This window comes from Rhinopithecus roxellana, chromosome 16 (assembly GCF_007565055.1).
Source record: "Rhinopithecus roxellana isolate Shanxi Qingling chromosome 16, ASM756505v1, whole genome shotgun sequence".
In the NCBI taxonomy this organism is placed as follows: domain Eukaryota; kingdom Metazoa; phylum Chordata; class Mammalia; order Primates; family Cercopithecidae; genus Rhinopithecus; species Rhinopithecus roxellana.
The window spans coordinates 84,369,970-84,385,293 of record NC_044564.1 but is presented as its reverse complement, the minus strand read 5'-3'; the positions used below and the strand labels follow the sequence as shown (position 1 = coordinate 84,385,293).

At 40.8% G+C, this 15,324-nt stretch overlaps 1 protein-coding gene across 1 annotated transcript in view; it reads left to right on the top strand.

Moving 5' to 3' along the window:
- The first annotated feature begins 13,334 nt into the window (after positions 1-13,334).
- DDX58 (DExD/H-box helicase 58) overlaps positions 13,335-15,324 on the top strand; it is a 72,245-nt gene continuing 70,255 nt past the window's right edge. Inside the window, exon 1 of the mRNA XM_010354445.2 lies at positions 13,335-13,594. Within this exon, the coding sequence (XP_010352747.1) occupies positions 13,489-13,594 (106 nt within the window). The 5' untranslated portion in view covers positions 13,335-13,488. The remainder of the gene's footprint in view (positions 13,595-15,324) is intronic.

Genomic DNA, 15,324 nt, shown 5'->3' with positions numbered 1-15,324 from the left:
CAGCACTGAAAAGACTTTTTTTTTCTTTTGAGACAGTCTTGCTCTGTCACCCAGGCTGGAGTACAGTGGCACGATCTCGGCTCACTGCAATGCAACCTTCACTTCCTGGGTTCAAGTGATTCTCCTATCTCAGCTTCCTGAGTAGCTGGTATTACAGGTGCCCGTGACCACGCCCGGCTAGTTTTTTTATTTTTAGTAGAGATGGGGTTTCACTATGTTGGCCAGGCTGGTCTCGAATTCCTGACCTGATCTGCCCGCTTTTGCCTCCCAAAGTGCTGGGATTACAGGCATGAGCCACCGTGCCCTGCTGATCTGTGCCCTGATGATGAAATTTTCATTTCATCCGCTTCTTAAAATCCTTCAGTAGCTTCCTATTTTCTTAGGATATTAAAAGCAGACAAAAAATCCAACAGCATGATATGGTTTATAGATTTCTGCCTAATTAGGCTCTGGCCCATCTTCAGCATTTTTGTCACTTCATTTGGGCTCATGCCACGCTAGGCTGCTCCAGGGCTATGGCGGTGCTGCTCTGTACTACATGAGAGCTTTCATTCATGACAGTTTTCTTCTGCTGGAAACTGAACTCCACCCTGGCTAAACTAGATTTGTTAAAAGTGTGCCCTCTTCCCACCTCCCCAAAACTGCTTCAAACAACTCCAGACTCCTTCAGACCACTCATCACAATTAGCAGTTGATTACTAAATGTCTTATCTCCCACCAGTCTGAAAGTTCTGTGAAACTTATCAGTGTACTGCTAGATTCTTTCATTGCTTGACAACTGACATGCTTAAAACACTGGGTGAATGAATGGGACCTGGAAAATTTGAAAATGGGCTCAGGCCTGCTTTCAGGAAGCTCCACTATCTATAAACTTTTAGAATAATAGTATATTCTTTTAATATGTTCATCTGAATTCAGTGTCCATGCCATTTTATTTTACTTCGGGTTCTCAGTGTAGTGACTTTGTCATTTAATCTGTGTAAGGAAATGTAACTAAACCGTTCATGCTTGCTTACTCATGATCATGATCCTGAGGTTCACAACATGAAAATTTGTTACTACTTTTTACCTCCGAGTCCAAGTAATGGAGTTCAATAGTCCCAAATTTCTTGCTAGCCAATCTAAAGGGCCTCCCTAACTCATCCAGTCTGTAGTAAAGATGTGCAGTGTGCACAAAGGGGCTTACAGGAGGCAAGCTGACAACCCACACTTGCTAGGAATTCTTCCCTTGTGAAGAATAATTGCAATCCCCTGCCAGTGTAGGATGTAGACATGCTGAGCAAGCCAGTAGCACATTTCTGGATGCAGAAAAATTTTTGGAAGGCACTTGGGGGTGCTGGAACTCAAGTGTGATCTGGTTTCGGCTGTTGCCACTCCCAGTATTCCCACCAGCAGGGGCAAGGAATGGGAAGTGGAGAGGGAGGGGTTTCCCTTTATCAAAACCCTTGATTTCCTCAGCATTCAGTGTGGATGCACCATTTAGAAGAGTATAGAGTTTAGAGGGGTATAAAATCAAAAGAGTTTGCTTTGTGTTTGTTTTGAAACTTAATGGGAGGGAGAGAGGAGCCTTTTTTGGGAGAGAGCCTCTTGAGAAGGAAAGGTTGACTAATGAAACAAAGTTCCTGAATGGGAAAGATGGTCCAGAGCACAGAGAAATGAAATTAGCAATGGACAAGCAAAGACAAGTCTTACTATAAAACAGCAGGAGGTAAAAACAGAAAAAAAAGTGTTTGTGGGTAGATGCATTAAGATGAGGTAATATATGCCCTAAAGCCTCTCCTTTGTCTATGAAATAGAAAGAATGCCATCTTCTGAGAAGGTTGGATCATGAGTAGGATTGAGTTTGAGAGGAGTGGGAAAAACGCCCCTTGAAAGGCACAAAGAGAAGGATAAGAATCGCTGATTAGTGTTGAGGCCTCACCTGAGATGGGATATTTAAATTTGTGGGACACTATGATTTGTGACTTCTTTTGTCCCACCAGCATTCAACATTGGAAGAAGCAGAAACTAATGTTGGACCTATAGTATTCATTTAGTTTTGTACTGAGCAAATGAATAAATGGATGGATTTATTAGATGTTCTGGATGTCAGCAGTAAAAGGACGGGCAAGGGAGTTGAGGGATAGAGTGGTGAGAGTAGCAGAATTGATGCATTTTGTTATCTGGGCTGAGTAGGGAGGGAAGTGAAGCTATGAGATGGCCAATATACTTGGAGAACAAAGAGATTATCAAGGGATTCATTTTCCAATGGGATTCCAGTAGGTACAAGGGCAGGAATAAGAAGACAAAAAAAATACATATATTTTTTAGAGAGTGCCTAGTTGTAGGTATTGTTGGAAGTAGGTGACTGAAATTGAAGCAGGTGGAGCTGAAGGTAACTGGAATTGAGAATAATGATCTGCGAGGCTGTAGATATATCCTCAACAAGAAAGACATTCTGTGATGGCAGGAGATACAGGGTGGAGAAGAAAATAGTTGTGATTATATCTTCCTTTAACTATATTTTTGTTTCTCCACAGCAGCTGGCATGCAGAGAAGATTTAAAATGTGTTGAATAAACGATTATTTACTCATTCTTGGTTTTTAGTCAAAACCTAAACCACTTAGTTATTAGAAAACTGTGGGATATGGCCATTTTTAAAAATAACAGTAGGATTAGTTGTTACAATGTCACGAAAATCGGTAAGTTCTTTCCTGTTTTACCTACAAAGATATTGGGTGATGGTAAATACCACTGGATCTGTCCTTGAAGAAAGCAAGAGGCAAGGAAATGGAGTTCAAATTAGGCTAAGCTCTGAAGCCAAATTCCTGCCTGTAGAATCCGTAACTGTGGTTGCTCCAGAACATTGGGTAATAAAATTTATATAGACACAAGGGGGCAAAGTTAGGCATCTTGTAAAATTTGCTTGGAGTAGGCTGGTTCCAGCTTATCTGCATGACTGTTTGCACTGTAAATAGATAAATAGTTCTCTCCTGGACAAGGGTATATCCCTTTGCTTTTCTATCTGTAAAACTCATTTATTCATCAGGCATTGAGTACATAGAGTCCAAGAGTATTTTAAATGCTAGGGATATAAGGATGAATAGGATGGAACCAACAGGAATCTTAAAGAAGGCAGGAATGGAACAATCAGATTTGTTCTTAAGAAACAACTAGTAGTAATGTAGCATAAGGTTTGGAGTAGGAAAAGCCTCAGAAAAAGACTTTAAGAAGCTCTTGTCTTGACGCAGTGGTTCATGCCTGCAGTCCCAGCACTTTGGGAGGCTGAGGCAGGAGGATCGCTTGAACCCAGGAGTTTGAAGCTGCAGTAGCTTCAAGTAGTAGAGATATATTTCCTATCTCTAAAATATATCTCAATTAACTTCTTACACTCTCTGCCACAATGTCCTTATCTATGCCTCTCATCATCTTACTTGAGAGCCACTGCACTCCAGACAGGGTCTCACACACAAAGGAAAAAAAAAAAAAAAAAAACTGAAAAGTAGCTCAAACCAGATATCAGAAGGGCCTGTACAAGAACAGGGATAATAAGGATCCAGAGAAGGGGCTAGATTGGAGATTTCTGAGGTACATCAGACAATATTTAGGTACAATTTAGATGGAGATGGGCTGTGAAGGAGAGGGAAAAGTCTGGGATGACCAGACCTTTTTTTTTCCAAATGAGAGTTAGATGCATGGTAATACCAGTATCTATGGTGAGAAATATAGGAATAGGAATAGTCTGGGGTGGAAAATGAGTTCAGTTTGAAACTAAGCAGCCTAGAGTTGTGCTATAGTAGCTGCTAGTCCCATGTTGATATCGAGTACTTAAAATGTGGCTGGTAAAACCTAGGAGTTGAACTTTAAATTTTATTTAGTTTTAAGTATTTAAATAGCCACTTGAGGCAAGTGGCTACCGCATTGGTCAGTGGAGGTATACAACATTCCCACCATCACAGATGAAATAAAAGATACTCATCAGGAGGAAAATTTCCAGTGGGAATCTGAAAATTGGAGTGTGAATCTTGGAGGCAAGATTGGGGCTAGAGAAATGATTTAGGAGTTGCTGTGAAACAGTAGTACTGAGGCTGTGGGAGCATGAGATACTCCAGAAAAAGGAGGTAGAGCAAGAGAAGCAGACATAAGTGAGAATACTAGGGAATATAACATGAAAAGTTGCCTGGCAACAGAAAAGAAGCTTTCAAAAGAGGCCAGTAAGTGTTTCCCATATACTTTATTTGCCTCTTCAATTTTATGTTGTGTCTCCTGTATCTAAAACAGTGCCCTCGTCACTATGGAACATAAACAGATTTTTAGAGAGGTTAATCTTATTTTTAAGTTCTTGGGAGCACCTCACTCTTACCCTCGTGTGATCATTATATTAGAAACCATTGCTTTGGTGGAGCAGGTTAGGCTGCCTCCAAGGAAATCTAATAGGATTTTTAGACAGAATATATGACCGGGAAGTAGACCATCTTTAGATTCTACTCTATGAGTCACTCTCCTTTGCTTTCCTTCATGTCCAGTTATGATTTTCCGGACAATGTTTTAATCACTCTCTTTGCAGTAGCCTCCAACTCTCTTGCCCTTCTTTCTTTCATCGTTTACCTACTTTAGGAGTTGGGAAACGTTTCCTCTAGGGCCATGCACAGGCTGTGTCACATAATCTTTGTTTTTTTCTATACTTTTTTTCAAATTGAGGTGGAGCTTTGCTTTGTTGCCCAGCACGGTCTCAAACTCCTGGGTTCAAGCAGTCCTCCCACCTTGGCCTCCCAAAGTGCTGGGTTTACAGGTGTGAGCCACCATGCCTGGCCTACAACACTTTTTAAATGTTAAAACAATTTTTAGCTTTTGGTCTGTACAAAAACAAGACGTGCCAGATTTGGCATGCAAACTGGAGTTGGCTAACACTTTACCCAGCAAGATCTCAGTCTGGATGAACCCATTTCTTCAGTTGTGCCTACACGCATGCTGCTAAGTATCGTGAAGGAAATCAGTAACTGGTAACTGTGCAGATTGGTGTATATCAGCTTCCTATGCTGTACAACATTAGAGGGCAAGTTTTTGTAGTATTCTTGCTCATTGTATTTCACATAATGGCTGTTTTACACCTTTTTCTCCTGAAGCCTCCTATTTCTCTCTACCACCCATATATTTTAGACTTAGGATTGAGTGACTGGCTGGGCAGTTATGATCAGCACAGGCTCAAACACAAACCCTGCCTGTTTACCAAAACCAATATCTGCATCATAGTAGTTCTTAGAGATACTGCCTGCCAAGATTGTCTTGACTGGCATTCTTGTGTGTCTTCAGTCAACTTGTGGGTCGGCTGATCTAAGGCTTCAGCTGGGATTACTGGGCTCTTATGTGTTTTCTCATCTTCCAGCACATTGGCCTGAGCTTGTTTACATGGTGATCTGACCAACTCATCTAATATAAGCAGCCCCATTACTCATTACTCCTTTACTCTACTTTATTTCTCCTCACTGCACTTATTACTATATAACATCTACTTTTCTGTCTGTCTCCCGCACTAGAATGTGGTAAGCTCTAAAGCCATATTCTCCACTTTAGTCATGGTACTACCATTCTCCCAGTTGCTCAAACCAGATACCTAGAATTTATCCTCAATTTTTTCTTATTCCTTTCCTCTGCCAGCCACTCAATCCTATCTCTAAAATATATCTCAATTAACTTCTTACACTCTCTGCCACAATGTCCTTATCTATGCCTCTCATCATCTTACTTGAGTCACATCCCAACTGATCTCATTCTGGATAGGAGCCAGAGAGGTTTTTAAAAAATGTAATCAGATTATGTTATTTCTTGCTTGAAACCCTGCAGTATGGCCGGGCGTGGTGGCTAATGCCCGTAATCCCAGCACTTTGAGAGGCCGAGATGGGCGGATCACGAGATCAGGAGATCAAGACCATGCTGGCTAACACGGTGAAACCCCGTCTCTACTAAAAATACAGAAACAAAATTAGCTGGGCGTGGTGGCGGGCGCCTGTAGTCCCAGCTACTCGGGAAGCTGAGGTGGGAGAATGGTGTGAACCTGGGAGGCAGAGCTTGTAGTGAGCCTAGATCCCACCACTGCACTCCAGCCTGGGCGACAGAGCGAGACTCCATCTCAAAAAAAAAAAAAAAAAAAAAAATTAAAAAACAAAAACAACAAAAACCCTGCAGTATGTTCTCATTGCACTTCATTCCTTGCATTAGAGATGCTGCTTACTGGTTCAGCTCCACTGCAATACCATTTACCTCTTGCTCACAGAGTTCCAGCTACAAGCATCTTGCATCTTTCACTTTTTTTTTTTTTTAACTCTTTTGTGCATTCTGTCTCCCTGTATGGAATACCCCTTTACTTGCCTTACCTGCCTTTTTTTTTTTTTTTTGAGACAGAGTCTGGCTCTATTGCCCAGATTGGAGGGCAGTGGCATGATCTCGGTTCACTGCAACCCCTGCCTCCCAGGTTCAAGCGATTCTCCTGCCTCAGACTCCCGAGTAGCTGGGACTACAGGTGCGTGCCACCACACCCAATTTTTTGTATTTTTAGTAGAGATGGGGTTTCACCATGTTGGCTAGGCTGGTCTCGAACTCCTGACTGCAAATGATCCACCCACCTTGGCCTCCCAAAGTGCTGGGATTACAGGTGTGAGCCTCCGTGCCCAGCCTACCTGCTTTTTTTGAATAGCTAATTCCTTCTCAATCTTCAGGATTCAGCTGAAATGTGACTTCCTCAGAAAGGTATTCCCTTACCACTGTATTGAAATAGTTTCCTCCATGTCACTTCACATTTGGCAGTTACTGTTTGTGTTTCTACATCTTTATTGTATCTTCTTCCTCCTTCAATCAGACTCTAAGCTCTTGACAGAGATTCTTTTCCACTTATCTCCATATATTTAGTGTTTTTCACACTACCTGACATACAGTAGATATTCTATAAATGTGCTGAGTAAATTAATGCCCAGGTGAGGAGATGGTCTAAGACTGAGTTTTTTTTTAATTTTTAATTTTTATTTTTAAGTTCTGGGGTACATATTGCAGGATGTGCAGGTTTGGTACATAGGTAAATGTGTGCCATGGTGGTTTGCTGCACCTATCAATGCATCACCTAGGTATTAAGCCTAGGACTGAGATCTTACCATTCTGTGACACTCCCATTCTTTCCTGGCCTTAGTCAAATTTTACCTATGAATCTGTCAAATGATTCCATTTCTGGAACTTCAGTTCTTTCAGATATAATCTATATTATAATTGTTGATGTTTTCTAAATCCATTGTTATTCAGGTATACATTATTTCCACTAGTAGCATAGAAGGAGGCATGTCTTTACCTTTTTAAAGGAATTTTGGATCTGATTTCTTTTTCTCAGCTAAAACCCAAATCCAGGTATTGGCAGAGTAGCTTGCATGAGATAATAATTATAAACATAGACAAAACATAAAGGTATAAAGAACTTGAAGGTACTGGAGGGCAGTCAAAAAGCAGAAACTGGAGGGAATTAGACCCTTGAAAGATGGAGATAACACTGTATGAGAACAGTTTCTTTGGTGTTTCATCTGAGGGTCATCCCCAGTTCATAGGGAGAATAGAATGCAAGCAGAGAGCCACAGTCATTGTTTCAGAAGATGGACCCTGACGCTGCTGAGTGACTGCATTTTGAGGGAGATATTTCAGGAAGTAGACACAGAAAACAAGTCCTAAAGTTTTTATATAACTTTTACTCAAATCTTTACCTGACCCTGAAATGTACATGTGCGGGGAAGATCCCAAAGAGCCCATGTAAGCAATAGCTGGAAAGCTCAAAGGGCTTAATAGATACATTTCAGCCACCACCACAGGGAATATAGAACTTGGAGGTTGAATCCCACCAACTTAGATGGGCTGAGAAACATGTAGGACTTTTCACTGGAACCCATACAGGGCCACAGCTTACTGTGGAAGACTATGACTTAGGACTAAGGACTTACCTTGCAATAAGGGCAAAACTTGAAACAGACCTACCACAGTGTGTAAATAATGCCCTTTGTAAGTTTAAAGTGATTCACTGGTAATTCAGTGGAATGCTAGAACAAAAAGTAATACTCTTGAAAGTAAAATAATAGAATCCAGAGATTCTATAATACATCTATAGCATCCAGTGTAAAAAAAAAAACAAAACAAACAAAAAAAAAAACTAGACATGTGAATGAACCCATAGTCAAGAGAAAAAGCAGTCACCAAAACAGGTTCTGAGATGGAATTAGCAGACAAGGACTTTAAAGACACTATTAGAAATATGTATATGAACTTAAAGGAAAAGATGGTTATAATGAATGAACAGATAGTGGTTCTCAGCTGAGACATGAGAAGTAGAAAAAAGAAACAATGGAAATCCTAGAACTACAAAAATAAAAATAAAAAAAATACCTGAAATGAAAAAGTTACTGGAAGCCTTAACAGATTGGAGAAGACAGAAGTGAAATGACATTAGATGGAAACGAGTGTTTACCAGAGGCAATGAATAGCACCAGAAATAGCAAACAGCATGGAAAAACAAAAACTATTTTTTTCTTATTTTACTTAAAAGACAAGCTATAACAAGGTTTATAACATTGTATTATTGTAGTATGTATTTTATAACATATATAAAAGTACAGTTTCAGACAATGATAGCAAAAAGGATGGGGTAGAATTATATGGTTGTGATGATCTTACATTTTACCTAATGTGGTACAATATTAGTTCTAAATAGATTGAGATAAATTGAGGATACACATTGTAATCCCTACTGCAACCACTAAATACACACACACGTATAAAATAATATAGAGAGTGTATACAAATATATATGTATATGTGTGTATGGAGAGAGACCTATAGCTAAAAGAATATAAAGAGTTATAGCTAAAAGAAGTTAAAGTTATATTTGATTAATGTACATCAAAGGAGTCCATTTTACTGGACGACACAGCAAAACCCTATCTCTTAAAAAAAATTACTGAATTAAAAGTTTGTTCTTTGAAAAGATGCAATTGGTAAATCCCTGGCAAGACTGAATTTTTTTTTTTTTTTTTTTTTTTTTTTTTTTTGAGATGGAGTCTCGCTCTGTCGCCATGCTGGAGTGCAGTGGCGCAATCTTGGCTCACTGCAACCTCCACCTCCCAGGTTCAAGTGATTCTCCTGCCTCTGACTTCTGAGTAGCTGGGACTATAGGCACACACCATGACACCCAGTTAATTTTTGTATTTTTAGTAGAGATGGGGTTTCACCGTGTTAGCCAGGACGGTTTCGATCTCTTGACTTCATGATCTGCCTGCCTTGGCCTCCCAAAGTGCTGGGATTACAGGTATGAGCCACCACGCCTGGCCAAGACTGATTTTTTAAAAAGGCAAAAAGATAATAAGGTCTATCATGAACACCATATGCCAATATATTGAACAATTTAAAGGAAATGATCAAATTCTTTGTGTTACAATATAAACTTTTCCACATTAAAATTTTAAGCTGGCCAGTCGTGGTGGCTCACACCTGTAATCCCATCACTTTGGGAGGCTGAGGGGGTTGGATCGCCTGAGCTCAGGAGTTTGAGACCACCCTGGCAACATGGTGAAACCCCATCTCTACTAAAAATACAAAAAAAATTAACTGGGTATGGTGGTGCTTGCCTCTAGTCCCAGCTACTTGGGGGCTGGGGCAGGAGAATCACTTGAGCCCTAGAGGTGAAGGCTGCAGTGAGCTGAGATAGTGCCACTATGCTCCAGCTTTGGCTACAGAGTGAGACTCTGTCTCAAAAAAAAAAACAAAAAAATTTAAGGTATTCCAGCAGTGCTTCATAAATTGAGCAGTTACAAACCAGAAGTGGTTTGGGGCTGTTAGAAGGGTTTGCAGAGCAAAGAAATTGTTTCATTGGTTAAAGTTTGAGTGTTTGCCTTATTTGGACTATCCAAATCAGAAATTTATGACAATACAACCAATGTCCCAGTTAGCCAACTGTGATTGGCTAAACTTAAGTTTCATTTTCCTCATGAGGGTATTAGAGCTACATAAGTCTAATGGCCTATCAATTATTTTAACACTTGAGAAGCACAATTTATCAAAACTGATTAAAGATTAAAAGTCAGAATAGCTTTGTATCTAATTGAGAAACAATTCATTATAAAGAATCTTCAAACAAGAAAAATGTCAAGCCCAAATGGTTTTATTGGTGAATTCTGTTAAACATTTAAGGGAAAAATGATACCAATCTGAAACAAACTCTTGTTTTATGAGACTAGCATAACTCTGATATCAAAACCTGATAAAGGCATTACAAGAAAATAAAATTATTGACTAATATTCCTCATGAACACAGACACAAAAGTATTTACGAAAATACTCATTTGGTCATGATATAGCATCCTTTGTATCTAAAACCAAATGAGATTTATCCCAGGAATGGTAGGCTGGGTTAACATTCAAAAATTGATCAATGAAATTTGGTATGTTAACAGAATATATGATCACCTCAATAAATGCAGAAAAAAACATTTGAAAAATTCAACACCCATGCATTATAAAAACTCAGCAAACCAGGAATAAAAGAGAACTTCATCAATCTGATAAAAGGTATCTGAGAAAAATTTACAGCTACCATATTATTTACAGTTATTATTACTACATTGATTATTTCCCCACTGAAATTAGCAATAAAGTAATGGTGTCAACAGTCACCACTTTTATTTTACTTTCTATAGGAGACTCTAGGAGGTACCATAATAAAGAAAGGAAGCAAAAAGCTTGAAGACTGGAAAGAAAGAAGTAAAACTGGCTAGGTTTGGTGGCTCATGTCTGTAATCCCAGCACTTTGAGAGGCTGAGATGGACGGATCGCTTGAGTTCAGGAGGTTGAGACCAGCCCGGGCATCAGGGCGAAACTCCATCTCTACAAAAAAATACAAAAAATAGCTGGATGTAGTGGTGTGCACCTGTGGTCCTAGCTACTCAGGAGGCCGCAGTAGGAGGATCCTTGAGCCTGGGAGGTGGAGGCTACAGCAGCCTGGCTGACAAAAGTGAGACCCTGTCTCAAAAAGAAAAAGTAAAACTATAATGAAAGGAAATAAAAGGCATAAAGATTGGAAAGGAAGAAGTTAAATTATGTATTCACAAATGACATCATTATTTATCTAGAAAATTTAAAGGAATTTACAGAACAATTACTAAAACAAATAAGTGAAGTTAGCTATGTTGCCTGTTTTAAGGTCAAAAAACCAAAATCACTTGTATTTCTTTTTTTGTATGTGTGAGATAGAGTCTCACTCTCTTGCCCAGGCTAGAGTGCAGTGGTGTGATCTCAGCTCACCGCACCCTCCAATTCCTGGGTTCAAGTGATTCTCCTGCCTCAGCCTCCCGAGTAGCTGGGATTACAGGCACCTGCCACCATGCCCGGCTAATTTTTATACTTTTAGTAGAGACAAGGTTTCACCATGTTGGCCAGGCTGGTCTTGAACGCCTGACCTCAGGTGATCCACCCACCTCGGCCTCCCATAGTGCTGGGATTACAGGATTGTGCCACCACGCCTGGCCAATCATTTGTATTTCTATACAGTAGCAACAGACAATTTGAAAATGAAATCTTAAAAACAATTCCATTGACAGTATCATCAAATAACATAAAATAGTTCAGAATAGCCAGGTGTGATGGTCCATGCCTGTAGTCCCAGCTACTCTGGATGGCTGAGGTAGGAGGATTGCTTGAGTCCAGGTGGATTCCTTGAGCCCACAAGTTCAAGGCTGTAGCACACTATAATTGTGCCTGTTTGAATAGCCACTGCACTCCAGCTTGGGCAACATAGTGAGACTCCATCTGTAAAATAAAATGAAACAAAACTAAAATACTGCTGAGAGAAATTATAGACCTTAGTAAACGAAAAGACATACCATGCTTATGGATTAGATGACTCAATATTGTTAAGATGTCACTTCTACCCAAGTTTATCTGTAGGTTCAATGCAATCTTGATCAAAATCCCAATAAGCTTTTTTGTGGGGGATGAAGGGGTAATTGCCAAGTTGATTCTTATTTCATATGGAAATGCACAGGGATTCAAGGTTGCAGTGCAGTGACCCCTGTTTGCATCACTGTACTCCAGCCTGGGAGAGAGTGAGACCTTGTCTCAAAGAAGAAATTAAAAAAAAAAAAAAAAAAAAAAAAAAAAAAAAAAAAAAAGGAATGCAAAGAATCTCAAATAGCTAATATCTTCACATTGAAAAAACAAATTTGGAGAACTTAGTAGTACCTAAGTTTGATACTTAGTTGATATCTAAAGTAACCAAGAGACACTGGTATTGTCATAAATAGTAGGAAATAGAATATAACGAGAGTCAGAAATAGACACACCTACATTCAATGGACTTGGTTTTTTTACAAAGGTCCCAAGGCTATCCAATGGCGAAAGGAAAAGTTTTCAACAAATGGTGCTGAAACAATTGGAAATATGGAAAAAGTGAACCTAGACCCCCCATCTCACACCACAACAAAATTATTTTGAGATAGTAATAGACCCAGAAGTAAAGGCTAAAAATATAAATAATCTAAAAGGAAACAATATTTTCATGACCTTGGGGTAGGCAAAGATTTATTAAAGAGGACACAAAAAACAACAGAAGAAAAACCTGAAAAATTGCATCAATATAAGTGTCTGCTCCTCAAAAGACACCTTTAAGAAAATGAAATGGTAAGCCACAGTCTGGAAAAAGAAACTTCGAATATATTTATCAATTTTGTATACATAATAAATAACTCCTGTCAGTCCATAAAACAAAAAACTCCAAAGTCAGGGAAAAGATTCGAGCAGATGCTTCACGAAAGATATATGAATGACCCAGTGAGCACATGCAAATGTGCCCACCATTAATTATATGGGAAATTAAAATTAAAACCACAATAATATACCATTTCACACCGACCAAGATGGAAGTTAAAAAAAAAAGAAAGAAAGAAAGGCTGACCAATGTGTCTATCTACTGGAGCTCTCCTACTGCGGGTGGGAATGTAAACTAGATATAATCAATCATTTTGGAAAACAGGTGGCGGTGTCCCAATAAAGCTAAACATCCACTTACCCTGGCACCCAGCCGACGTGGGAGAACTGGGTACACCGGTGTACACTTTACAAAACTCATCGAATTGCACACTCAGATTGTGTGCATTTTACTGTATCTAAACGTTAGCGCTATAAAAGCAAAACAAAATTTAAGATCATAAAAATAAAAGTTCCTAGGGGTCCTCTCCTTTTCCTGGCTTCCCCGGTGCGGAGGGAAACGAAACTAGCGAGAGGCAGCACAGCCTCTGCGGCCCCCGCCCACCGCTAGTTGCACTTTCGATTTTCCTTTTAGTTATTAAGATTCCCATGCAGCTCCGCCTCTCGTCCGGTATCATTTCAGCGGAAAATCCCTGCTTTCCCCGCTGGCCACGCCCTCCTCCTACCCGGCTTTAAAGCTAGTGAGGCACAGCCGGGCGGGCACGTAGTTGGAAGCAGAGGCCAGCATGACCACGGAGCAGCGGCGCAGCCTGCTAGCCTTCCAGGATTATATCCGGAAGACCCTGGACCCTACCTATATCCTGAGCTACATGGCCCCCTGGTTTGGGGAGGGTGAGTGTCCCCAGCGGCGCCTTCTCGGCGGAATACATTTGAGGACTTGTTTTTCTCTTGCTTCGTTCCCTTCTTTTAATCAATACAGATAGCCTGCCAGACACCCCAGTTTGTGGTAAGATCTCCGCAGCATTTTAGGCTAGAGGTTGCCAGAGTTTGAGGAGCCCTCCGAGGCCTAGGTGGGGAAACTGAGTTCCAGCGAGGTGAAGCGACTTGCTTAAGGGTGCTCATCTATTTAGTTCAAAGCTGGGGAAGAAATTTTCTGTTTGTTTCATTTATTTTCTCTAATATTAAAGTCTACTGTGTGCTTGGCTGGATACTGACAGAGATTGAGAAATGAGATAAGGGCTCTTCCTTAGTATACATTACAGCCCAAGGGATGGGACACAAAGGGCAGATAATTACTGTACTGAGCACAAAATGCGGTCTGAGCTTAAAGGAAGTTGATGCTTGCTTACTCTGCCGAGTCTTATTTGCACGTCCAAAGAACTGGAAGCTGGAGAGGAGCCGGACTTTTCCAGACTTTAAGCTTTAATACAGGTGTTTCCATCTAGCTTTGGAGACAGGTGATCCTGGGTAATGACCATTTTGTAAATTTGTATCGAATTACTTTCTGCTGGAGATGAGCAGAGGCTTCTGGGAAAGAGGTGAAAGGAGGTGGTACTTATAAGATATCGATGAGGCCCAGCGCGGTGGCTCACGCTGTAATCCCAGTTGTAGAGCACCCGATGCTGTTGCTGTTCGGGGTGCCACTATGAAACCCGCACGGACCTAGGGGGACTGAACAAAGAGGGGCGAACGCGGGAATAAAAGATAAGAGACAAAAGAGTATATTTGGAAGAAGAGGTCAGGGGGCACCTTGCGTCTAGTGGACAAGGGCCCTGAGCTTTACACAGCCCTCCTTATTTATTAGGCAAAAGAGCGAGAAGGGGGGGGGGGTGGTTCACAAGGGGGAGTAGTTGACGGTTGGCAGCTTGATACACAGCAGGTTTGCAAGACTGCATTCCTCGAACAATAGGTGCCAGATTTCTCAATAAATAATTTCAAGGAGCCCAGCGCCAGGGAGTGAGGGTCTCAGCAAACCTTTTGGTGGCAAGGCAGTGTGAGTTTGCCCACCTGCTGCATTCATGATAAGCAGTTTGTTGTTTGATCATATAGCCTCCAGCGGAATGCTGACTTGGTCACATCCCAAGGGCCTTCAGCTCCCTGCACCCAGCACTTTGGGAGGCCCAGGCAGGCGGATCACAAGGTCAGGAGTTCAAGACCAGCTTGGCCAATATGGTAAAACCCCGTCTCTACTGAAAAATACAAAATTAGCCAGGCGTAGTGGTGCAGGCCTGTAGTCCCAGCTACTCAGGAGGCTGAGGCAGGAAAATCGCTTGAACCAGGGGCGCGGAGGTTGCGGTGAGCCCAGATCATACCACTGCACTCCAGCCTGGACGACAGCGTGAGACTCTTGTCTAAAAAAAAAAAAAAGTCGATCAGAGGGGGCCTGGGAATCCTAAAAGTCTCCAAGTGCCAGTCTTTCCTGATGTTATTGCAGTTTTTGGAAATTGCATTAAGACCGGCAACTAACTTGAGTGCTAATTGCTCTACAAAACTAAAAGAAAGGTCGTGGCATGGCATTCTAGTGACCAGTGTAGCTTGGCACCTGAAGAAGTACTTGCATGAAACACTAACAACTGGTGTGAATTCCATTTTTTCATGCACTCATATATTGATTTGATACA